Consider the following 23,602-nt stretch of genomic DNA (forward strand, 5'->3'; position numbering starts at 1 on the left):
AGAGTTCACTGGAAGATCTGGAGTAAGAATGATGTTCAACATGAGCTGGAAGGGAAGGAAGGAAGTTATCTGAGTGACCCAGTCCCTGAGGAGGTGAACCCCGTTACTAAAAGGTTTGGTTGAATGGACAGGTACAAACGGTTGTGGCTTATTCAGAAAAACAGCATTTTCTGTGTGAATTTCTTGCCAAGCTGTTACTTCATCCTTCCAAGCCCAACTCCTTTCACCCACTCACAGTCAAGCTGAAGGACCAGGCAGCCGGAGGCTGTGAAGCTGGGAATCCAGACCCAGTTCTATGTTCAGAGCTGCCCCCAAGGCTTGGCCTCCATCTACCCTGGCCCTCAGCACCCTGGGCAGAGAGCCCAAGAGCGTAGCAGGAACGCAAGAAGTGAGGTCCATATTAGAAGACTGGTCAGAGAGCCCTCGGAAAGTTAAGCCCCCAGAGAACAGGTTTGCAAGTCCCCAGCAGTAGGCAAGTCAGAGGGGTCCTGGGGTTAGAGGGGAGGGAAGGTGGGCCAGAAGCCCATGGAGAGAGCGCAGGGGTAGTGAGGCCACCACCAGGGGGCGATACTGGTGCTGCTGCCCTTGAGGGTGGAGGACGCCAGATGCCCGGAGGCCGTGTGAGCCTTGGCCTCAAACCTTTATTGTGTAGGGTGGGGGGCGCGAAAGAAGAGAGCGGCGCCCTTCCCTGCACCCCACCCTGTCGGCCCCGCCTCCCTGGCCCCGCCTTCCAGCCCCCGCCCCACCCCCGGCTCCGCCTCCACCCCCCGCCCCGCCTCCGGCCGCAGCCCCTTCCTCCCGCAGCTGGTGCTGTGGGGCCGCGGAGCAGCGCGTCGCCGTCTCTATGGCCGGGGATCCAAGCGCAAAGGTGAGAGAGGCAGGGAGCGCGGGCGGCGGCGGGGCCTGGGCCGGGGGGCGGAGGCCAGGCCAGGCGTTCCCCACATCCATTCCACCCTCCAAGCTGGGCCAGGCCTTTCTCACCGTCAAGTCCCGGGTGCTGCTATAAAGGCTCTGGAGGGGCGCGGGCCAGGCCTCCTGCCGTGCAGGGCGCAGACCCGCCACCGCGGAGTCGGGGACCGGCGCGGGGCGGGGACCCGCGTGGCGAACAGTGTTCCCCGGGATCTGGGTCACGTCTCCTGGCGTCCGGCGGGATCGAAGGAGAGCTTGTCCTCGAGCTGCAGCAGTAGAGACAGAGGTTAGATCTGAGGAGAGGGAAGACCCTCATACTGTCCAGGATGATGGAAGGAGAGGGTAGCGGGGGAAGGGCTCTCAGGCCAGAAGAGACGGCCATCCTACTGGGCCGAGGGGAATGCCGCCTACACTAAGCAGGTGGACGTCTGGGATGAAGGTCGAGAGCCTGCTGATCCAACATCGATCCTGTTTTGGGGGGGAGGGGGTGCCTCCGTTCCTCAGTTTCTTGAGCCCTAGGATCTAATGCTCGGAAGGTGATCAGAGTTCAGGGGGCTGGCCCTAGGGAGGAACCCAAACTGTGGAACTGGGGGTGGAGTGTGGGGTGTAGACTGGAGACCTTGAAGCCTTGTCGCCACTGGGGGAGGGAGGGCAGCCGCTCCGCCCCCCGTTTAGCCCCGCCCTCCCTCCCAACAGGTTAAATGGAGGCTGAGAGCCCCTGCCCAACTCCCATATCTAGAACGGCTGCATACAGGGGAGTGGAGCGGTGCTAAGTTCCATTCCATCTTTCTTTTGCTAAAGCGAGGGGCCTCCTTCCGTCTGGGTTAGGTACCCCTTCCTTTGCAGAGAAGCCCGTTGCATTTGAACATCTGAGGTCAGATGCCTCCCTACATCACCACACACACACACACATTTGGAATCTGGCCTTAAAATTGGGACTTTGAGGAAGGGAGGTAGTGCTGCTCTGCACCTCAGTGGACACTGGCAGCCTCCAACCCTGCAGTGAGAACTGGACCCCTGTTTGAACATATGCTGCCTCTGCACACATGTAATTTGTGTGTCTGAGCACTGTGTGAACATACATGTACTTGACCCTTCTGTTAACATGAACATGCCTGACCTACTGTATCGGTGGGTTTGTGTGCATGTCCCTACACATATGTATGTGCATGACCTTTCTGTGAATAGGTGTACAATCCTTCATATGCACACGTGTGGATTTATAACCCTCCTTAACTTCTGAGGCTGTGCGAACTGCTGAATGAATGGATGAGAATATGTGAATAGAGCCTTATTTGTCAATGTGTATGAACGCATCTGGCAGGCCCTTTATATGAGCATATGCGTGCACAAACCTCCCTGTGAATGTATGTGTGCATGACTCTCCTATGAGTACATTTGTTCGCAGCCCTTCTGTGAACATGTGTGTATGTGCACCTATTGCGTGCACATCACCCCCTTCTGGACATGTCTGACTTCTGCCATGAACCACACTCTGAGTGGTTTCTCTAACCTGGAGTGTGTTCCTCCTGCCCAGTCCTAGAGCCTGATACCTCATAGCCGTAGGGCTCCCTCTCCACCCCCCACCCCACTTCTGCACTAAGCAAATAGGCCCCAAAGGTAAACAGGTGTGCCTCCACAGTGAGGGGTGGGGCATGGGCAGTTTGCCTGGGGCCTTGTGCTGCCCAGCCCCCAGATGAGGAGCTGACGCCCTCTAGTCTACACTCTTCTCTACACTCATACTATATTCTCCCCCTCTGGGCTCTGACCACTACAGTGCTGACCTTTACCTCTTGAATAAATGCTCCAAATTCCTGTTTTCCCTCTGGCCGGATCCTAGTCCTTCCCCTCGCCTCAAGGCCACATAGTTAATATTTGACCTGGAAAGGAGGGGAGAGGCCAGTGGCCCTTGTGGCTGTGTCTGTGGGTGTCTGATGAGATTGGGTGGGTCAGGCTTCCTCCACACCCAGCCCAGTCCAGGAAGCCTTCAAGAGCCACCTCAGAGATCAGGCCTATTACAGGGGTCAGGGGAGATCTGCCACCTACTTCCACCCCATCCCCACATGACTTGAGAGAGAGTCCAGGTGTGGAATAGTCTCCAAGGTAAGCCAGGGGAGGTGGCCAAGAGCTCCCATCACTCACCATTTCCATGTTGCTTTTATCTCAACTGGCCTTGCACACTAGAGCATCCTGCATAGACATTACACCTGTGCAGTGCAGCCAGGGGGCCCCAGATACCCGCCCCCCACCATGTCTATGAATGCCTATTTGCAGGTAGGGACACGTGTGGATGCCTAGCCAGAGAGTGCAGTACAGACTCGCATGGGCAGAGTAGAGATGTGCACCCCCTCAGAGAGGAATGCTGAGGAGGAGAAGTGTCTAATTAAAGAGAGATTCCAGAGGGAGCTCTCAGGCCAGGGAAAAGAAAAAACAAAGGGAAAACAGGACAAAATCAACAAAGGCCCATTAAATGTCTCTGCCAAGCCTTCTTGCATAAGGCACCCCCGCAGGCAGCAGGGGCAGCTGCTGCCCCAAGTTTGGTCCCATTGTTGGGAGGAGAAGGCATTCTCTCTGAAAACGGAGCTCCACCCGAGTCGGAGGCCTAGCTTAGCCTCTGGGCTGGTCAGAGGAGGGTGGATACTTTGGGTTCGGGTTGGGAGGAGTCTAGGGTCTTGTAAGGAGGGCAAGTTCTACCCAACTTGCATCAGAGCAGAGAAGTGGACAGAGCGACAGTGAGCCAATCCTGACGTAGGAGTTCTGTGGTCCCTCCCACCAGTGCCCCCTGAAGTCTGGGGGTAATGCCATCTACCTTCCACACACACACAGATAAAAGAGCTTTTCTACCCTGTTTTTTTTCTTTAGAAAACGGACCTCAGAGAACCAGAACTAGTCCTGCTGTCGGGGCAGGGTGACCCCATCAGTGACCTACAACCCCCTTATGACCCCACAACTCCTTCCCACCATGGAGTTTGTATTTGATGCAGAAAAGCAGTGTGTGATCCATCCCTCCCTCTGACCTCTAACCTGGGATTCCATGGCCACACAACCCTGTGATTCCATGTCCCCTCGATTCCAGGACCCTCCCTGGCCCCATGACCCCTGACCTTCCAAGTGACCTCCCTGGACCTTGACACCTGTGACTATTCTTGCCATCATACCCTGTGACTGTGGCCCTGGCTCCCCTTGGGGGTCTTACTGGTCTGGGCCTCCCCAGAAAAATGTGGGGAAGGCTCTGGCCCCTCTTCCTGAGCTTCCTCACAGCATCTGCAGTCCCTGGACCCTCACTGCGGAGACCATCCAGAGAACTAGATGCCATCCCACGGATGACCATCCCCTATGAAGGTTAGACCCCCCCCCCCCCCCGCCAAATTTGAAACGCAGCAGGAGCCAGGTCTGGGAGTGGGGAGGACACCCCAGGGCTGGGCTCACTACTCCCACTCTCCCCAAGAGCTCTCCAGGACCCGGCACTTCAAGGGCCGAGCCCAGAACTACTCAACGCTGCTGCTGGAGGAGTCTTCAGCAAGACTGCTGGTTGGAGCCCGAGGTGCCCTCTTCTCTCTCAATGCCCGTGACATAGGAGATGGGGCTCACAAAGAGGTTAGCCCTTAGAACCTGGAACACCCAGAGGATCTCCGGCTTTATCCACCTCCCTGGGACCTCAATTTCCTGGAAGCCTCGCCAGCCTTCCATAGCCCCCTGGTCAGATAGCATGGCCCTTCCTAACCCACGTCTCCCTTACCATCCAATGCTCCTCCTGAAACCTACCTGTACCCCAGTTTCCCCTGTTCCCTGCAGTCCTATACCTGGTCCCACAGATAATGGTGAAAGGGAAGGGTCCTGGGGTCAACACATCAGCCCATTCCCTTTCCCTGTCTCCAGATCCACTGGGAGGCCTCCCCAGAGATGCAAAGCAAATGCCATCAAAAAGGGAAAAACAACCAGGTATGTGGTCTGTCCTTTCCCCAGCTCCTTTCCTTCTCTTCAGCTGGGGATGTCAAGGTTGGTGGGGACACAGATGGAGAGGTATGGATCAGCCAGTCAGTTGCAGCAACCACAGCAAACACGTGAGTGTAGCCAGAGTGGTGGGCCCCTAGGTGCAGCGCTTCTAATCCAAACAGCTGGTCACCTACCAGCTTGGCCTATAGTGGCATCTGAATCTCTTCTGGGCTCCTGAGTAAGAATCATGATAGAAATAAGTAATCTCTAGTAAATGCTGACTTAGCCATTATCTCTCCTAATTCTAAAATAACCCTATGAAATAGTATTATCCTCCATTTTACAGATGAGACAAATGAGGTTTAGTCAAGGACTAGCTCAAATACCCAGTATTCCGTGGAGGGCTGTTAGCAAATTGCCAGTTCTTCCAAGCTAAAGAACAGGGTGTCTGCAGGGGTTCCATGTCTGGCTATGTATGTAACAGATCCATCCGGAGAACTTTTTAAAAATACGCATTCCCAGGGGTGCCTGGCTGGCTCAGTCAGTAGAGCATGCAACTCTTGATCTCAGGGTCATGAGTTCAAACCCCACATTGGGCATAGAGCCATCCCCAAAAAGAAAGAAAAAAAAACTATATTCCCTGGCCCAGGGGTTCTGATTCAGTGGGTCTGGGGTGGTGTCGGGATAGGTGTGTTTAACGAGGCACCGCTAAGAGATTTCATCAAAAGTCCTGCTGGAGCAGCATGGGTAGGAAGTGGGGCTGGTGAAGCAAGTGGAACCCAGTCACAGAGCACTGCAAATGCCCAGCAAGAGGTATGGGTTTTATTCTGTGACAGTGGGCACCCTCACCATTTGGTACTTTAGAGACTCTCAGACTTTAGTGTGCACAAGAATGACCTGGGTATGTTATAAATGCAGGTGCTAACTCAAGTCAGTCTGGGGAAGGGGCCCAAGATTCTGCAATTCTAACAAGCTTCCGGGGGAAGCTGATACTGTTGCTCCCCAAGCCACACTTTGGGTAGCAAGGCTTCAGGAAGACAATTCCCAAAACATGTTCTGAGAAACATTAATTTTCAAAAGGGGGGGGTTTAATGGTCAGATGAGTTTGGGAAATGCTGTATGCTTAATCCCACAGTGCACAGCAACATCCCTAAGGCCCTGAGAAGTCCCCTGGCAAGGCAGGTTTTAGCCATGGTTTCCAACTTATTTGACCACAGAATTCCTCCCTCATCCCCCCTTATTTGTTTATTTAAGTTTATTTTGAGAGAGAGTGTGTGTGCATGAATGGGGGGGGGGGCAAGCAGAGGGTGAGGGAGAGAATCCCACACAGGCTCCTCATGGGGCTTGATCCCACAAACCATGAGTTCCTGCCCTGAGCCGAAATCAAGAGTCAGACACTTAACTTACTGAGCCACCCAGGTGCTCTCCTTCCCACCCACCCCCATCCCACCCACCCCCCCACTTTTTTTTTTTTTTTTTTAGTGTTTATTTATTTTTGAGAGAGAAAGAGACAGAGCATGAGTGGGGAGGGGCAGAGAGAGAGGGAGACACAGAATCCAAAGCAGGCTCCAGGCTCCGAGCTGTCAGCACAGAGCCCAATGCGGGGCTCGAACTCACAAACTGTGAAATCGTGACCTGAGCCGAAGTTGGACGCTTAACCGACTGAGCCACCCAGGGACCCCGACCTTTTTTAATGTAAACATCTTGGGGAAACACTACTAGAGTAATACTAATCCAGGCCCAGGCACTAGATGGATTAAAATGGAGTAAGTCTATGGGACACCTGGGTGGCTCAGTTGATTAAGCATCTGACTCAGTTCGTGATCTCGCGGCTCATGAGTTTGAGTCCTGCAAGGAGCCTGCTTGGGATTATCTCTCTGCCTCTCTCCTACCCTCTCTCTATCTCTCTCTCAAAATAAATGAAAATAAACTTAAAAAAAATCCTTCAAAAAAAATCATAAAATAAAATAGTGAGTCTGGAGGCAGGAAAGGCAGTGAAGGTTGGGGGCATCATGGGGGTCAGAGGAGGAAGGCATGAGCAGGCTAGTGGAGAGAAGGGACCCGGGGAGGCAATGGGATGAGACAAAAAGGCCTGCATGGATTCAAACCCTGGGTAACAAGCAGGAGGAGGAATCGTGAACAAGGCAAACAAGTCGGGGAGGGGGCGCTTAGCTTGAGGCATTTAATGGGCAGAGAAGAGCAGTGTGGCTGGAGCAGGTGAGGGAGGGGAGGAAGGGGCAGAGCCCTACCATGCAGGGCCGGAAGTGGTAGGCTATGTTCAGGACTCTAGTGGGCCACTGAAGGTTTTTTAAATACAGCAGTGACACGATCTGGTTTACATGTTTAAAATATGCCTTGGAAAGTGGGTTGCCAGAGGGTGCTAATCGGTAGAATATCTCTGGAAGGAAACCAGACAATGGTAAGAGCAGTCCCCTTTGAAGGCAACAGGGATAAAAGGAGACGCTCTGTTTACAACCTATCCCTTTGTACCTGCTGAATTTTACACTGTGTACATGCATTCCTCACTCATTGAATAAACAAGTAGCTTTTACAGAGTGGCGGAGGCTTGGGAGAACTGTCAGGCAGTCTCTACAGTTGTCCAGGGAAGAGGCAACAGTGGTGACATGGACTAGGGTGGTGGAGGGGGAAGTGGACCACGTCAGGAGACATGACAAAGAATCTCGAGGAAGGACTGAACATGGGGGTGAGGGAGTGGGAAGCAGCAAGGATGACTCCTGGAATCGACTAATAGGATGGATGGATGAAGTGAGGTGGGAAAGACTGGATGAACAGGTTTAGGAGGGAAGATGCAGGTTAGGGAGGAGGGAATGAGCTAGCTATTGGGTGGAGAGAGGGCAGAGCCTGGGGATACATTTGGTAGTGTCACCCCACAGGGGGTGTGGGAGCTCCAGGAGTAGGGGACACTGCTGAGAAGGAGATGTGAGAGAAGTATCTCAGGGTGGTGGGAGCCCTGGGGGCCCCCGAACTGGGGGTGCGGAGGGCTGCAGGCAATGCAGAAGCTGGCAAAATGTGTCAGGTAATCCTGACAGTGAGATAGAAGACTGAAGAGGGGTCAGTGCCGCTGGGAAGCCCAAGGACAGTGGGTTCCAGGGAGTAGTCTGTGTTCCGGGCAGTGAGCAGGCCCACTGGGAACTCAGAACTGTGTCGGGTGGGTGGGGGCAAGAGCCGAACTACAACGCTGGATTAACGGAAAAGGCCTCTAAGCAGGCTGGGGGCTCACAGCCCTCCCCCACCTCCCCCCCAGACGGAGTGCTTCAACCATGTGCGATTCCTTCAGCGACTCAATGCCACCCACTTCTATGCATGCGGGACTCACGCCTTCCAGCCTCTCTGTGCAGCCATTGTGAGTAGGCCTGCCCCAGCCCAGCCCTTATTGCTGCTCCCTGGCCCTGGACCAGTCTGAGCTTGGGCCATGACCCCTACCTGTCCTCGAGACCACTGACTTCTGGCCTCGTAATCCTCCAGGATGCTGAGGCCTTCACCTTGCCAACAAGCTTTGAGGAGGGGAAGGAGAAGTGTCCTTATGACCCAGCCCGTGGCTTCACAGGCCTCATCATTGGTGAGCATGCGCTCCTCCCCACCCTGGCCCCTTATCCATCAGCGTGCTCTTTGGGGGACACGGACCTCGTTGCTAGGACTTGCCACTGATATGTGTTATGTGCCTTACTGTATGTGACGTGTCTGTCATGCGTGGCATGCCTGTGCTCCAGATGGAGGCCTCTACACAGCCACACGGTATGAATTCCGGAGCATCCCTGACATCCGCCGAAGCCGCCACCCGCACTCCTTGAGGACTGAGGAGGCTCCAATGCACTGGCTCAATGGTTAGGAGGATGAGGCACGGGATGTTGGGGGGCAGGGGACTATTCATCTTTACTCCCTTGGGCAGTTGACATCCCATCCCCAAATTCCCAGGTGAGCCTGTCTATTCCTGAGTGTGGTTGAGTGAGGGGTAGTGGAGGGGATCCCCATCCTGTCTCAGGGGCCACTTGAACTGCCCAACCTGCAGATGCTGAGTTTGTGTTCTCCGTCCTGGTACGGGAGAGCGAGGCCAGTACAGTGGGCGATGACGACAAGGTTTACTACTTCTTCACGGAGCGGGCCACTGACGAGGGCCCCAGCAGCTTCACTCAGAGCCGCAACAGCCACCGTGTGGCCCGTGTGGCCCGTGTGTGCAAGGTGAGTAGCACCAAGTTTGGCCCAAGAGTGTACAAGCGGAACCTCTGACGCTGACCCTGTGCCCTACCTCCCCAGGGAGACCTAGGAGGAAAGAAGATCTTGCAGAAGAAGTGGACCTCCTTCTTAAAGGCGCGTCTAGTCTGCCACATTCCACAGTATGAGATGCTACGTGGTGTCTGCAGCCTGGACACTGACACCTCAGCACGCACACACTTCTATGCGGCCTTCACGCTGACCACACAGTGGTTAGTGCAGGGACAGTGGGGACACAAGGAACTGGGGACAGCCTGAGGCCTGGAGCAGAGGTCAATGAGGAGAAATAGGATCCCTTGTGGGGAGGCTGGCTGCAGAGAGAGAATTCCAGGCACATCCAGCTCGCCTGGAGCCAGAGGCCACAGTGGCCTCCTGACCCTTAGGAGAGGCCCTGAGGCCGAGAGCTGGGGTTGGCCAGGGTTAACAGTGAGCTCCAGGCTGGGGCAGGTGGCAAGGGGGCAGGCTCCACCCAGTGTGGCTCAGGCCCCTCCCCTATGTCCCTTCCTAGGAAGACCCTAGAGGCCTCAGCCATCTGCCGCTACGACCTGGCCGAGGTGCAGGCTGTCTTCGCAGGTCCCTACATGGAATACCAGGATGGTGCCCGGCGCTGGGGCCGCTATGAGGGTGGGGTGCCGGAGCCCCGGCCCGGCTCAGTGAGTGCCCAGGCCTGGGGTCAGTGCTGAGTAGACAGAACCCCCGGGAGGGGCAGGAGGGCCTAGCCTTGGGGGGGGGGGGGGAGGGCACACAAGCAGTAGATTCCTGAGGTTCACTGCCTCTGCCCCCCACCCCAGTGCATCACAGATTCATTGCGCACTCGCGGCTACAACTCATCCCAGGATTTGCCATCCCTCGTCTTGGACTTTGTGAAGTTGCACCCACTGATGGCTCGGCCCGTGGTACCCACACGAGGACGGCCCCTGCTGCTCAAGCGCAGTGTGCGCTATACACACCTCACAGGGACGCCTGTCACCACGCCTGCCGGACCCACCTATGACCTGCTCTTTCTGGGCACAGGTACTTTTGACCCCTGGCCTGGGCCCTTTGGTAACTGCTGACCTGGGTCCTTGATCCTCGTTGACCGCTCATCCCCTGAATGACTTTTGATCACAAAACCCTGGTGACCAATGATGTTGATTCTTCAATGAACACTCACTACTGACCCCCAATGACCACTGGCTCTTGGTACCTGCGGATTCCTGTCACCAACCACAGTGATATTTGACCCTGATCACTAATGTTTCTGGACCCAACAATTCCTGCCATGGCAAGCCCAGAGTTCCCAGCCAGGGAACTGTTCCCAGTCCTGAGTAACTGTTACCGGCTGAATCCTTGTCCCTGACGTCCTGGCTCCCAAGCTACTCCCATTAGGCTATTGCAGGGGGCTGAAAACAAATTCCATTTCTGGGTTCTGACCCTCTGCCCTTTCCATACCAGCTGATGGCTGGATCCACAAGGCCGTGGTGCTGGGTTCTGGGATGCACATTATCGAAGAGACACAAGTGTTCAAGGAGCCCCAGTCTGTGGAAAATCTGGTCATCTCTCCAATGCAGGTAGCCTCTGACCCACTACTTGCCAGAATAGGGGGAGGGAGTGGGTGGCTGGGCAGTGGCCGTGTGTGTCTGTAGGTGGGAGTTGGGGGTGTTGCCAACCAGCTTTCCTCTCCGGCTCCCAGCACAGCCTTTACGTGGGGGCCCCTAGTGGTGTCATCCAGCTACCACTGTCTAGCTGCTCCCGCTACCGCTCCTGCTATGACTGCATCCTGGCCCGGGACCCCTACTGTGGCTGGGACCCCAGCACCCATGCCTGCATCATAACCAACAGGTCCCAGGGTAGCAGGTAAGAGGTGGTAGGGGTGTGAGGGTCCCGTGTGAACAGGGGATCAGGGCCTGAGGGAAGGCCTCAGCTGCTAGCTGGAGGGGGAGTGGGGGGCGGTTGTTGGCAACAGCATCATTGACTTCCACTGGGGAGACTAAAGCTCAGTTCCCCTGTTCGTGAGTTTAGGACAGCACTGATACAGGACATAGAGAGAGGAAACCGAGGCTGTGAAGGCAACAAGGACACAGGTAAGTGACAGGCATGGACGTGTGTAGGCCCGGCTGCACAGCCTGTCCTCTACATTTACTGTCATTTGCCTGTGCGTGTACGTATCTGAATGGTTGTGTCTGTGTGCTTTCAGCGAGGATGTTCCAGCACAGTGTGGCACAGAGTAAGTGCTCCACAGACATCTGTTGCCCTAAAGGATTATAAATGAGGAGAAAGGCTCATGACATAAAAGTTCTTTTTGTCACACCTGAGCTTATAGCCAAGTGTGTGCTGGCAGGGGCGGGAGGGGGGGCAATTAAATGATCACCCAAGTAATTCTTTCCATTGGTTTTTGCTACAAAAGGAATACTTACAACTATAACAAGGATTTGAAGGACAATGAATACTCCCCTGAGGAAGATCAGATGACTGAGCTGATACCTAAAGGAGGAGCAGAAGTTAATAGTCATACTAACATGTACCGAGTACTTACTCTGTGCCAGGCGCTGACCGAACACGTACACACACGATTTCTCTTATGCTCACAGCATTGCTAGGAGAGAGGTGCCACGATCCCCATCCCTATGAGGGGCAATCTCTCTGAGGTACAGGGAGAGTAAGTAAACTGCCCAAAGTTAATAAGCTATTAAGTAGTGGGGTCAGAATTCAAACCTGACCCCGAACAGTCTGACTGGAGTTTGTGCTTTTCATTACTTCTGTGCTCTTTCCCCCTGGCCAACCAGCAGAGGGCACGGAGAGGGGGGTGACATCCAAGCAGAGGGGACAGCAGGCCGATGAGCTTGGGGTGTTTGCCAAGAGGCTGCAGAAGTGGGCAGGGACCATGTTGAGGCAGGGAAGTGGCACAATCAGTGTGGTGTTTTTAAAAGGTTACCCCACTCCTGCATGGAGAATAAATCACATGGGGGCCAGAGTGGGCCAGCAGCTGGGGAAGGAGAGAAGTGAACAGGGCTGAGATGGATTCTGGAAGCAGAATCCTGGTGAGAATTAGACACGAAGGTGAAGGAGAGAGAGAGGCGAGGGGACTCCCCGGTTTCTGACTTAAGCAGCTGAGTAGCTACTGGTGCCATTCATTGTGACAATTCAAGGAAAAGACATGGTGTAGTTTGGGACGGAGGCTTTGGCCTTAGTTCCTGTGCCATGTTCAAGAGACCTCCCGTGGAGATGCCCTGTGTGTGGAAGATGTTCAAGTCTGTCGATCAGGGGAGAACTCTGTGCTAGAGATTGAGCTTACAAATCATTGGCAGATAGCAGGCACTGAAACCACTGAGACGGGACAATGCAAACCTTAAATGGGAACACAAACGCAGGAGACCTCATTCAGTTGTCACCATGATTCCAGATTTGCGCTTGGTGCCAGGGACGTAACAGTGAACCACCTGGCCTGCCATCTCCAACGCCCTCCCTCAGATAGACAACACTGACCACTCCTCTCACCGCCCCCCCCTCCCCACCTCCAGGGCCACCACCACCACTGAGAACCCGCTCTGTCCTCCGAGGTGACGATGTTCTCCTGCCCTGTGACCAGCCATCCAACCTGGCCCGGGCCTTGTGGCTGCTCAATGGGAGCATGGGCCTGAATGACGGACAGCATGGCTACCGCGTGGGCGTGGATGGGCTGCTGGTGACAAACATACAGCCTGAGCACAGTGGCAACTATGGCTGCTATGCTGAGGAGAATGGCCTCCGCACCCTGCTGGCCTCCTACAGCCTCACAGTCCGGCCAGCCACTCCTGCCCCAGCTCCACAAGCCCCTGCCATGCCCGGGGCACAGCTGGCACCTGACGTGAGGCTACTGTATGTGCTAGCCATCGCTGCGCTTGGCGGCCTCTGCCTCATCCTGGCTTCCTCCCTCCTCTATGTGGCCTGTCTTCAGGGAGGCAGACGAGGGCGTCGAAGGAAATACTCTCTGGGTCGGGCTGGCCGGGCAGGGGGCTCTGCTGTGCAGCTGCAGACAGTTTCAGGCCAATGTCCTGGAGAGGAAGACGAGGGTGATGATGGGGAGGGGGCTGGGGGCCTGGAAGGTGGCTGCCTCCAGATCATCCCTGGGGAGGGAGCCCCAGCCCCACCGCCTCCGCCGCCCCCACCGCCACCGGCCGAGCTGACCAACGGGCTGGTGGCACTACCCAGCCGGCTGCGCAGGATGAACGGCAACAGCTACGTGCTCCTGAGGCAGAGCAACAACGGAGTGCCAGCAGGGCCCTGCTCGTTTGCTGAGGAGCTCAGCCGCATCCTGGAGAAGAGGAAACACACACAGCTTGTAGAGCACCTGGACGAGAGCTCTGTCTGAGCCCAGCCTCCTAGGACAAATGCTCTTCCAAGCCAGCCTGTCTGCCCCAGGCTGGGCTGCTGCTTCCCCAACACAGCCACTCTACCTTCACCTCCCTCCCCCCAACTCCAGGCCCTTCTCCCAACTTTGTGATGTCCCTGTAGGGCTGGCAGAGTCAGGCCCAGCCAAAGTCCCCTCCTCAGTCTCCACAGACCCATCTGTGAGCAGCCCAGGCCCACCGGTGCTCCTCAGAGGTGGGTACTCCCCCAGGACGTGGAATTCCGTAGACCCAGCCCCAGTTCCTATTCCCTTACCCCAAGCACTTGGGAGGAGAGGATGCCAACTTCCTGCCCCATTTGTCTGTTCAAATCCTTCCTCTTTCTCCCAGGCAGGGCTCTGCAGGTCCAGATGACCTCAAGGTCACCACCCTCTGCGTGGCCCTATGTGCTGGATGGTCCCGAAACCAGACAAGACCTCTGCCAGCCACCAGAGCCACCTGAGCCCTGCATGCATTCACGTGTGCACACGGATGAATGTCTATCAGCTGGGCTGCAGGGCCCCCACCCCCATCTCCTGGAACATTGTGTTTCATCTCTCCTGGACTCTGGGTACCCTTCCAATGGCCATATCCCATCCTATCTAGGTTTCTCCCCTAGTCCCAGCCCCATGTGGTGACCTCTTTGGCAAAAGCTCGGGAACAGGCCAGTCTGGGGAGGTAGGACTGTGTCATTCCCCTCTTCTTCCTTAACGTGCAGCCCTCTTTGGTCAACCTCCTCACCCCCTTGGTCACTCTCAAGAGTGACAGACAGAGCCCCAGGCATGTCCCTTCACACACACATGCTTACATTTCCACTTGCATTTCTGAGCCTCCCTTTGCTGCCTCGGACCTGTATCTGTTGGGTTTGGTCCATGGACATTTCAGAGGGAGAGCCCTCTCCCATTCAGCTGTCCTCTCAGACATTTCCCTAGGACGGGTGACCAACACTGCAATGAGCCAGCCTCCCTTTTGGGGACCAAGCATTTGCTACCCCCAGACCAGAGCAGGGGGAGGAGATCTGATGTCTCACCTGGCACATGAAGCCCGTTCTTGGAACTATGCAAAGGGCAGAGGCTGGGAGTTTGGATGCTTGGCTCCCATCCCTGTCCTACCTCACCGGGGCACTTTCAGGGTCCAGGGGCCTCTGAAGTCTCCAGGCCCATATGGGACAATCAAATCCTGACTGAGCTCCCCCATTCCCTTTGGGTGAGGATGACTGTTATTTTTGTAGCTGAGAACGTGGAATCCCACGGGTTTTTACTGCCCTTCACCCAACTTCTCCCACCTCCACCCCACAATGAATGTATTTATTGTGAGAACGGCTACACTTCTTTAGGAATGCCCCCACTCACCACCAAGGTGGGCAGAACAGGCATGTGACAGAGTGGGGAGCCTGGGCTCAGCTCCTCCCCCTCCTGTTGGTTAATAAATACCCTCTTTCCCCACAGCCATGTGTGGTCTGCTTGGTCTAGACTGGCCTTCCCCTGGTCACCAGGGGGCAGGCTTCTGATTCTACGGAAATGGTGCTGCAGGGTTGGCTCTGCTCCCCATAAAACCATTTGCAGAGGAAACTGGGATCCTCAGGTTCCATCTGACTGCCCTGGGTGGATACAAAGGCCTTTATAACGTTCTCACTACTCACTGATCATGGTGGTATGGGCATGACAAACAAAATTACAACACTCCAAGAATTCATACAAGGGTGTCTAGGTTTTTACCTCCTAGCTCTTTTCCTCACTATTCCTCACCCTTGTTTTGGCTAAGCCTAGAAGATGCTCTCTGTTTATCAGCTCTCTTGCTCATCCCCAAGAAGCTTTTCAGTCCCGTCCCTCCCCCCAACAAGGGACAACATGAATTCATTTCTGCAGAGGGGCCTGTCTTCTTGGGGAGTAGTTAGTAGTTAGGACCAGGGCAAGCTTGTTACCAGGGACCTGGCCTAAGAATCAGTCTCCAAGGGTTAGGACTGGATAATCACATGGCCTCTAACACTAACCATCCTGAAGGGTTGTATGTTCCCCTTCTGGTTTTAGGATAATGAAAAATGGGGTTAGACTTAAAATATACACATATTTTGAAGATCTCAAGTGTAACTTTGGGCAAGTTTATTAACCTCAGTTTTCTAATCTAAACATTTACACGGATGTAAAGTGGCTGTCCTAATGCCAGGTTCACAGCAGAATCTAAGGTGCTAGCTCTCTCTAGTTCAATGGTTGCAGAAATAGGACATGGATGGGAGGGGCACCTGCGTGGCTCAGCCAATTAAGCATTCACTTTGGCTCAGGTCATGATCTCAGTTTGTGGGTTTGAGCCCCACATTGGGCTCTGTGTTGACAGCTTAGAGCCTGAAGCCTGCCTCGGATTCTGTGTCTCCCTCTCTCTCTGCCCCTCCCCCGCTCTCTCACAAACACACACACACACACACACACACACACAAACACACACACACACACACACACAGTCTCTCTCTCAAAAATGAATAAATGTTAAAAAAAAAAAAAAAGAAAGAAAGAACTGGGACATCAGAGATTCCTCAGAAGCCAGTCTTGAAACCCCACACCTGGATTTGAGATCACTATTATCAGTCTGGATTACAGAGAAATAAAAGCCTATAAAATCCTTGAAGAATCAGATTTCAAGGATGTCAACTGGGCGATAATTAGGAGACTTAACAAAGTCACTGCCCCTCCTCCTATGCAACGAAGACAAGCAGCTCTTCTTTATCCCAAGCAAAAGCTTTGGCGTCAACTTCCCTTTTGGTGGGCTCCATCTGCCGGCGTGGGCTTGGAATCCCCTGAACCAGAGAGGAAGAACCACCTCCACTGGGGCAAGAGTCCAAAGCCTGGGATTGGAGTTGTTGGGGTAACTCTTCATGGCACTTGCACCTGGGCTGGGGCGGCATCCTGGACTTCTCGCGGGCGCAGCCCGCCCAACGTTGTCGGTTTGTTGGTGAAGGGATGCCACTGGCCCTGGATGCTAGGGCTGTCCGTGTGGAAGGGCTTACGGATGCGGATCACTTCCAAGCCCGACTGGTCCGCCAGTTTCTGCACCAGCGTCGCAATCTCCGCCACTGACTTGCAGTGGATGCTCTCCTCGCGCACAGCCCCGTTAACTGGCCGAAGGGAGGGGGTGGGGGGAGAGGAAGCGGATGGATCAGGGTAAGACGAGAGGAAGGCGAGCCGGCGGAGCACCCCCCAGATGCCGCCCTCCAGCCCTCGTCCGGCCCCACTCACGGTACTCGGCCACTACTCTGGGCACACAGCACGGCCGCGAGTTCACGTATATTACGACCCCCGGGTTCCGTCGGGCGAAGTCTGCCACCTCCCTTTCCACGAACTCCCTGAGGAAGCCCAGAAGAGTAAGCACGGCGACCCCCGACCCTGGGCGACTCTGCCCCGAGAGCGCCCCGCGCCCTGCGCCCGGCTCACCTGGCGCCGCGGGACGAGGGCGCATCGCGACTGAGGCTAAAGCTGAGACGCTGCAGCTGCTGCACGTAGCGACCCAGACCGTTGTGGAGGACACTGGCCAGAAAGCGGCTCGGGGTGCCGCGCGCCGTCATGGCTACAGCGCCCAGGCAGCCTAGCCCAACCCAACCTCGCGGGACGGGGGCGGGACGAACGCCGGGACTTCCGGTTCCGGGAACACACGCGGCCGGGGAGTTTTGCTTCCGCGGTCATGGCTCGGGGCGTGGGACAGTGACCCACGTTGCGGTCGAGAGGGGCGAGAGGAAGGTGGTGATGCGCGGCCACGGTCGCAAGCGGCACAGCTCTTGGCAGTAGAGTCGAGGGAGGACCCGGGCGCGGGGGCGAGGTGAGCGCGGGGTCTGGCGGGAGCCGCCGGATGGCGCTCTACTTGTGGTGAGTCCTCTTTGAAGGAAGGAGCGGCGAGGAGAGCCTCGAGTTGGGGGCTAGCGCCTTGAGGCCAGGAAGGGCTCAGGCGGCGGTAGAGATGAGGACGACCAGGAGATCCCCTGGAGGGGCGGAAGTGGTAAAGAGATGATCTAGGCAAGGCACAGCGGTGAGGGGCAGTGTGGAGGGTCGTAGAGGTGAGGTGGCTGCACAGGGCCATGGAGACAGAGAGCCAGACAGAAGCCCACGGACGTGAAAGGGTCCTGTAGATGGCCATAGATGTGAAGTAGCAATGCGCAGGGGCTGAAGAGGATTCAGAGAGATGTTTATGAGGGAGAAGTTGGAAGAAAGAAACCACCTCCAGTGGGCTCTGTAGAGTGCTGCGCCGAGGATCCCTGGGGTCTGACCTAGCGAAGCCCCCCCCCCGCCCCCCCCCCCGAACAAGGCACGGAAGGCATTTCAAGTAGTGACTTCCTCGGTTTGACTAGGAATGTGGATACTCCTTCGAGGTGGGTACCCCCTCCGTATCCTGCTGCCGCTGCGTGGGGAGTGGATGGGTCGCAGGGGCCTGCCCAGAAGCCTGGCCCCAGGCCCTCCCCGAAGACGGTACAGGAAGGAGGCTCTCCCAGCCTTGGAGGTGCCAGTGTTGCCTGTAACTACAACTGAAATCCGCCAATATTTGCGGGCACGTGGGATCCCCTTCCAAGATGGCCACAGCTGCCTGCGGGCACCCAGTCCCTTTGTAAAGGCCTTGCCGCTCAAGGACCAGAATGGTGCTACTGCTTCCTTCAGCCTCTTCATTGACAAGACCACAGGCCGCTTTCTCTGCATGACCAGTCTAGCAGAGGGGAGCTGGGAAGACTTCCAGGCCAGTGTGGAGGGACGAGGAGATGGGGCCAGAGAGGGAGTCCTGCTCAGTGAGGCCCCAGAAGTGGAGGACAGTGAGGAGGTCCGGAGGATCTGGGACCGAGCTGTACCTCTCTGGGAGCTGCCTGAGCCGGAGGAGGCCCAGCTGGCTCGTGTGATGTTTGGCCTTACCAGAGTGACAGATGACACGCTCAGGCGTTTCAATGTGCGGTATTTGCGGCCGGCTCGCAGCCTTGTCTTCCCTTGGCTCTCCCCTGGAGGTCTGGGATTACGAGGCTTGAAGCTACTAGGCGCTGAAGGCCAGAGAGATGGAGTGCACTACAAGGAAACCACCATTCCCCGGCCTGGGGTCTACCGTAATCTGTTTGGATTACCACTGATCAGTCGTCGAGATGTTGAGGTGGTACTGACGAGTCGTGAGCTGGACAGCCTGGCCTTGAACCAATCCACAGGGCTGCCCACCCTTGCCCTACCCCGAGGAACAGCCTGCTTACCCCCTGCCTTGCTCCCTTACCTCGAACAGTTTCGACGTATTGTGCTCTGGCTAGGAGATGACCTTCGGTCCTGGGAAGCTGCCAAGTTGTTTGCCCGAAAACTGAATCCCAAGCGATGCTCCTTGGTGCGGCCTGGAGACCGGCAGCCCCGGCCCCTGGAGGCCCTGAACCGAGGCTTAAGTCTTTCTCGTATTCTGCGTACCGCCCTGCCCGCCTGGCACAAGTCGATCGTGTCTTTCCGGCAGCTTCGGGAGGAGGTGCTAGGAGAATTGTCAAATGTGGAGCAGGCAGCTGGCATCCGCTGGAACCGCTTCCCAGACCTCAATCGTCTTTTGAAGGGACATCGGAAGGGCGAGCTGACAGTCTTCACAGGTGAGCCTTGGGAAATCACTTCTTGGGGTAAGAGGCAGAGGATCAGGTGGTGAAACGCATGTGGGTTTGGGCCATGGCAAATGTTAAAGAGGAGGCTTCTCCCAACTTTGAAACCCTTGCTCCGGGTCTTAATTTTAAGGGTAGAACTTTCCTCCCTTACCCAGGTCTGTATTCAACCCCCTGCAGGGCCAACAGGCAGTGGGAAGACCACATTCATCAGTGAGTATGCCCTGGATTTGTGTACCCAGGGGGTAAACACGCTATGGGGTAGCTTTGAGATCAGCAACGTGAGACTCGCCCGGGTCATGCTGACACAGTTCGCTGTGGGGCGGCTAGAAGAGCAACTGGACAAATACGATGAGTGGGCCGACCGCTTTGAGGACCTGCCTCTCTATTTCATGACTTTCCATGGGCAGCAGAGCATCAGGTGAGATTCCAGGGCCGAGGGTTTTCAGAGAATGGGACTGCAGGAGAACAGATCCCCAACAGAATTTTCAGGAATGCTGGCTTCTCTGCTGGGATGGTCTAGAGACTGCTTGTAACTGACTCTTGAATTCCTTGCTTCTTCCTCTTCCCAGGACTGTGATAGACACAATGCAACATGCAGTATACGTGTATGACATTTGTCATGTGGTCATCGACAATCTGCAGTTCATGATGGGGCACGAGCCGCTGTCCACAGACAGGTGACACCCTCTTGTGTAACTGGAACACACTTGAACACGCGTGTCTTCGTAGGCAGCCGGCCCTTAGGCACACGCTGTGTTCTTGATGTCTGACCTGTGTGCCAGTACACACCACCCTGTGTGTATTTCTGCCTTCACAGACGTGTGGGTTGTGGCAGTGGGACGTATGGAGAGGAACCTAAGTGTGAGTTCTTGGGTAGAGTGAAGTAGTGTGGGTCTGTGGCCTGGGGAGATGCGAATGAATCAAGAGTGTGTGCACGCTCTTGTGCTTCTGTCTGTGTCTGATAACCTCTTCACTTTGTTGGGGTGGGGGCAGGATTGCAGCTCAAGACTACATCGTCGGGGCCTTTCGAAAGTTTGCAACAGACAATAGCTGCCACGTGACACTGGTCATTCACCCCCGGAAGGAGGATGACGATAAGGAACTGCAGACAGCGTCCATTTTTGGCTCAGCCAAAGTGAGTGGCTTTTAGGGGAGCCCAAGCTTAGGAGGGTAGAGGGGGCAGGTGTGACCAGGGATGGCCCTCACTCAGCCTTAAATCATCTTGACTATCCACTTAGAAGAGGCAGGAGACAGCTGTCGCTGCCTTCGGGCCATGACATGAGGAATACGTGTGCTGGGAATATAAAGGCTGATGATAGTTGGTCCTTTGCCCTCCTTGTCCTCTAAGAGCTCACATCATCCAGTGGGGAAAATAGCAAGACCGTGATTATAACTCAGTATGATAAGAGCTACAGTAGGCAACACAGGCATTGGGGGAGCCGCGAAACATCTGAGTCAGCCTGGGACATCTGGGGAGACTTCTTCACCCATTTGGGGAGAGGAGGTGTCAACAAAGGTTAGGTTGAGTTTTGGCAGACAGTAAGTGCTAGATAATCGGATAAATGGGAGGGCCTCCTGGGCAGCGGGACCAGCCCAGTCCTGGAGCTTCCAGGGGTACACTGAGTGCCTGTTACATGGCAGGCCGGCTGGGCACAGGGCATACAGGGTGGGGAGCACAAACTGTGCCACAATGGAACAGACATGGAGCTAGGGAAGAGAGTAACACAGAAGCGGGAAGATGATGGTTCGTTCTTTGTTTATGGGGATCAAGAATGGTCTCTGATAAAGTGTGACGTTCTTTTTTTTTAATTTTTTTTTTTTTTAACGTTCTATTTATATTTGAGACAGGGAGAGACAGAGCATGAACAGGGGAGGGTCAGAGAGAGGGAGACACAGAATCTGAAACAGGCTCCAGGCTCTGAGCGGTCAGCACAGAGCCCGGCACGGGGCTCGAACTCACGGGCTGCGAGATCATGACCTGAGCCGAAGTCGGACGCTTAACCGACTGAGCCACCCAGGCGCCCTAAAGTGTGACATTCTGATAGAGACCTGAGTGATAAGAAGCAGGGGTTGAGTGGGGTGGTGGGCTGTGGAAAAGTGTTACAATCAGAGGGAATGGCGTGTACAGAATCTAGGGCAGCAGTGAGTAGTCAAGGAACTGAAGGATTCAGGTGGCCCCAGGTTGTGGTCAGTAGTCCATGGCTTTGCCATTCTTCCCTGGACCCTCAACCTTCCTTTTTACTTCTCATATGTCTTCTCACTGCTCCTTCCTCCTTTTGCCCCCATCCCCCAGGCAAGCCAGGAAGCGGACAACGTTCTGATCCTACAGGACAGGAAATTGGTAACTGGTCCAGGGAAACGGTATCTGCAGGTGTCCAAGAACCGCTTTGATGGAGACGTAGGTGTCTTCCCACTTGAATTCAACAAGAGCTCTCTTACCTTCTCCATACCACCAAAGAGCAAGGCTCGGCTCAAGAAGGTCAAGGATGACAATGGGCTAGCGACCAAAAAGCCCTCTTCTGGCAAAAAGGGGGCTGTGCCCCAGAACTCTGAGACTTGCTTGGATCAGGCCCACCAGCCCTGCCAGCCAGACCCCTCCAGGCCCTCCAGGTGAAGGCCGTTCAGAGCCGGACACTGAAATGAGCCTGGCCGGACAGGCAGGGGCATAGACTTTTTTAGCCCTCTGCCAAGACTACCTCTGTCCTGTGGGCCTAAGCTAGGGGTCCTCCACCAAGGGGCCTAACCTAGGGCAGAGTTCCATAGTGAGAGACTTGAGAACTTCCTGTGTGCCAGGCTTCGTTCTAGGTCCTGGGAATACAGCACTGACAAGACAGATGAGCTCCCTGCCTCCCTAGAACCTGCAGTCTGATAAGCAAGACAAGAGAAATAATGAACAAACACAAAATGTATTTTTAGACAGTGAGATACACCATGAAGAAAAGAAAACGGCAATACGTACAGCCTAGTGTAGATTAGGGTCGGAACAGATATCTCTAAGCAGAGGACATCGGAGATGGGGCTTAAAGGACTAGGATTGAGCCGTGTGAACATCTGGAGAAAGAGGGATCCAAGCAGAGCGGAAATGAGATACAGAGGCCCTGAGGTGGGAATGAGCAAACTGAGTTCAAAGCAGTGGGTTCAGGCCCCCTGAACGTAGAAGGGAATAGAGGACTTCTTGCCCAACTCAAACCTAGGCTTGTGAAGCCAAAGGGTGACATGGTGGGTACCAGACTCCTCTCTGGCCCATTCTGGACCCTGCCATGAGGTGGCACTCCCTACCACTGATTGGATCCTAGGTGCTTGACCCTGTAGTATCAGGGCCCCAAAGGTGGAAGCTGGCCAGAGAGCCATGGAAGGAAGCAGAGCCCAGAGTGCCTGCCACATGGACACAGATTCCATATTCTGTCACCTCAGACCACTGGGGTGGACAGTCATGACTTTTTGTAGAGCCTTTTCTAGTTTTACTGAAAACAGTTTTTCCATTGCCTTGGTTTCTGTGTTTTTTCTTATTTGTCCACCAGGTGTCTCCCCAGTCTAGAACTGGATTTTCCTCTTGCTTTCAGTAGGGAGTCTTAGCTGTGCACTCCCAAGGAAACGGGCATTAAAGGGCCTTCACCCACACAACCCCTTATACCTCTTCTTGGCTTAGGGATGACAGAATGGTGTCTCTTTATCCTTATCTTCCCTGAAGATCTCCATGTGATCCCTGGCACAGGTGTGGGTCAGTGGGCCACATGTCTAGGCCCTGCCTGACCAGCTGTCCCTCAGTGATACGAGCCACTCACTGACCTGAGTGCGGGTTCCGCATGCTGCCTTCTTATCGGACTCCCCATCCATTTTCCTCATCCTTGTACACTCAGTGTTTGTCTTATGTCAGTATGTGTCAGAACTCCTAGGATTCTTTAAAAATGAAGAACCTAGGGCCTACTCCCCTCCCCCCCAACACACACACACAGATGTTTCTGATTCTAGAGGTTTGAGAAAAGTTACAGGATTTCTCGTCTTTAACAAGTACTGAAGGGGATTGTCCTGTAAGAGACTTGTGAAAAATAGTTCTAAATGATGGCACTTTTCCATCTCACTTCCTCTGATACCCTTAAGCCCTATTTTCCCTTTAGATTTGCATGCAAGAGTGGTCAGAATGCCAGGTGTCCTGAGGGAGCTGAGAAGAAGCCTTTTGTAAGGGTAGGCGGAGGTTTCCTGCTCCCTCCAGGCAGGGCTGCCTTATCAGGTTCCCCCAGTCCACCTAAGCGGGCTTCTGGGGCCCTCTGGAAGGCTCTGGGCTCTCTGGTCTGTTGGGTGTGAGAACTATGGCTACAGCTGACTCCTGAAATAGACCCTGGAACAAAGCTGTTCTCTGGGGAAGAACCTGTGGGGGAGGGAGGGGGTAGTTCCTCCAGGGCCTCCCTTCTTGGGGGTCTCCCAGACTGGCTGGAGCCAGGCCTCCTAATCCCGCAGTAATCATTCCCAGCCGCTGGCTGGTCTAGGCCTCATCCAGGGTCTATAACAACGTCAGCCATGCCTTCCAGATGCACACCACCAGGTCAGTCCTACCTCTGAGGATGTGGGTTCTACATCCCACATTCTGATC

The 23,602-nt window shown here is 55.0% G+C and overlaps 3 protein-coding genes across 8 annotated transcripts; 2 read left to right on the forward strand and 1 right to left on the reverse strand.

Moving 5' to 3' along the window:
* The first annotated feature begins 736 nt into the window (after positions 1-736).
* SEMA4G (semaphorin 4G) lies at positions 737-14,871 on the forward strand. 5 transcript variants are annotated; one of them, XR_002082605.2, is made up of 16 exons: positions 737-868; positions 3,772-4,251; positions 4,358-4,506; positions 4,789-4,851; positions 8,111-8,209; positions 8,332-8,425; positions 8,577-8,690; positions 8,876-9,045; positions 9,121-9,290; positions 9,587-9,731; positions 9,870-10,092; positions 10,513-10,628; positions 10,751-10,914; positions 11,080-11,141; positions 12,579-13,641; positions 13,776-14,871. XR_002082605.2 is itself a non-coding variant. In XM_019459175.2 (15 exons), exons 2-15 carry the CDS (start codon positions 4,128-4,130, stop codon positions 13,406-13,408), a joined length of 2,523 nt encoding a protein of 840 aa, XP_019314720.1. In that variant the 5' UTR covers positions 737-868; positions 3,772-4,127; the 3' UTR covers positions 13,409-14,871. The 5 variants fall into 5 exon arrangements, 3 of the variants coding, with proteins under 3 accessions (XP_019314720.1, XP_019314721.1, XP_019314722.1); XR_002082606.2 differs by having other exon boundaries at positions 13,780-14,871; XM_019459175.2 differs by having other exon boundaries at positions 12,579-14,871.
* A 633-nt stretch (positions 14,872-15,504) lies between these two features.
* MRPL43 (mitochondrial ribosomal protein L43) lies at positions 15,505-17,042 on the reverse strand. The gene is made up of 3 exons (XM_019459187.2): positions 16,850-17,042; positions 16,655-16,761; positions 15,505-16,533 (listed from the first exon to the last, which is right to left on the reverse strand). The coding sequence occupies exons 1-3, from the start codon at positions 16,978-16,980 to the stop codon at positions 16,292-16,294; spliced, it is 480 nt and encodes a 159-aa protein (XP_019314732.2). The 5' UTR covers positions 16,981-17,042; the 3' UTR covers positions 15,505-16,291.
* A 664-nt stretch (positions 17,043-17,706) lies between these two features.
* On the forward strand, positions 17,707-22,497 carry TWNK (twinkle mtDNA helicase). 2 transcript variants are annotated; one of them, XM_053909854.1, is made up of 5 exons: positions 17,707-19,002; positions 19,167-19,221; positions 19,581-19,688; positions 20,005-20,146; positions 21,305-22,497. In XM_053909854.1, exons 1-5 carry the CDS (start codon positions 17,760-17,762, stop codon positions 21,623-21,625), a joined length of 1,869 nt encoding a protein of 622 aa, XP_053765829.1. In that variant the 5' UTR covers positions 17,707-17,759; the 3' UTR covers positions 21,626-22,497. The 2 variants fall into 2 exon arrangements, with proteins under 2 accessions (XP_053765829.1, XP_019314724.2); XM_019459179.2 differs by having other exon boundaries at positions 19,189-19,429.
* Positions 22,498-23,602: the final 1,105 nt, after the last annotated feature.

Source organism: Panthera pardus, unplaced genomic scaffold (genome assembly GCF_024362965.1).
Source record: "Panthera pardus isolate Hobbes unplaced genomic scaffold, ASM2436296v1 HiC_scaffold_22, whole genome shotgun sequence".
NCBI classification, from domain to species: Eukaryota; Metazoa; Chordata; class Mammalia; order Carnivora; family Felidae; genus Panthera; species Panthera pardus.

Coding starts and splice junctions, on each gene's coding strand:
- SEMA4G (XM_019459175.2), top strand. CDS start 4,128: ATGTGGGGAAGGCTCTGGCCCCTCTTCCTGAGCTTCCTCACAGCATCT. Junction 8,210..8,331: donor AGCCTCTCTGTGCAGCCATT/GTGAGTAGGCCT, acceptor GTAATCCTCCAG/GATGCTGAGGCCTTCACCTT. Junction 9,732..9,869: donor CGGAGCCCCGGCCCGGCTCA/GTGAGTGCCCAG, acceptor CCCCCACCCCAG/TGCATCACAGATTCATTGCG.
- TWNK (XM_019459179.2), top strand. CDS start 17,760: ATGTGGATACTCCTTCGAGGTGGGTACCCCCTCCGTATCCTGCTGCCG. Junction 19,689..20,004: donor GAGCCGCTGTCCACAGACAG/GTGACACCCTCT, acceptor GGGTGGGGGCAG/GATTGCAGCTCAAGACTACA. Junction 20,147..21,304: donor CCATTTTTGGCTCAGCCAAA/GTGAGTGGCTTT, acceptor CCCATCCCCCAG/GCAAGCCAGGAAGCGGACAA.
- MRPL43 (XM_019459187.2), bottom strand. CDS start 16,980: ATGACGGCGCGCGGCACCCCGAGCCGCTTTCTGGCCAGTGTCCTCCAC. Junction 16,762..16,849: donor CCCTCGTCCCGCGGCGCCAG/GTGAGCCGGGCG, acceptor GGGCTTCCTCAG/GGAGTTCGTGGAAAGGGAGG. Junction 16,534..16,654: donor CAGAGTAGTGGCCGAGTACC/GTGAGTGGGGCC, acceptor CCCTTCGGCCAG/TTAACGGGGCTGTGCGCGAG.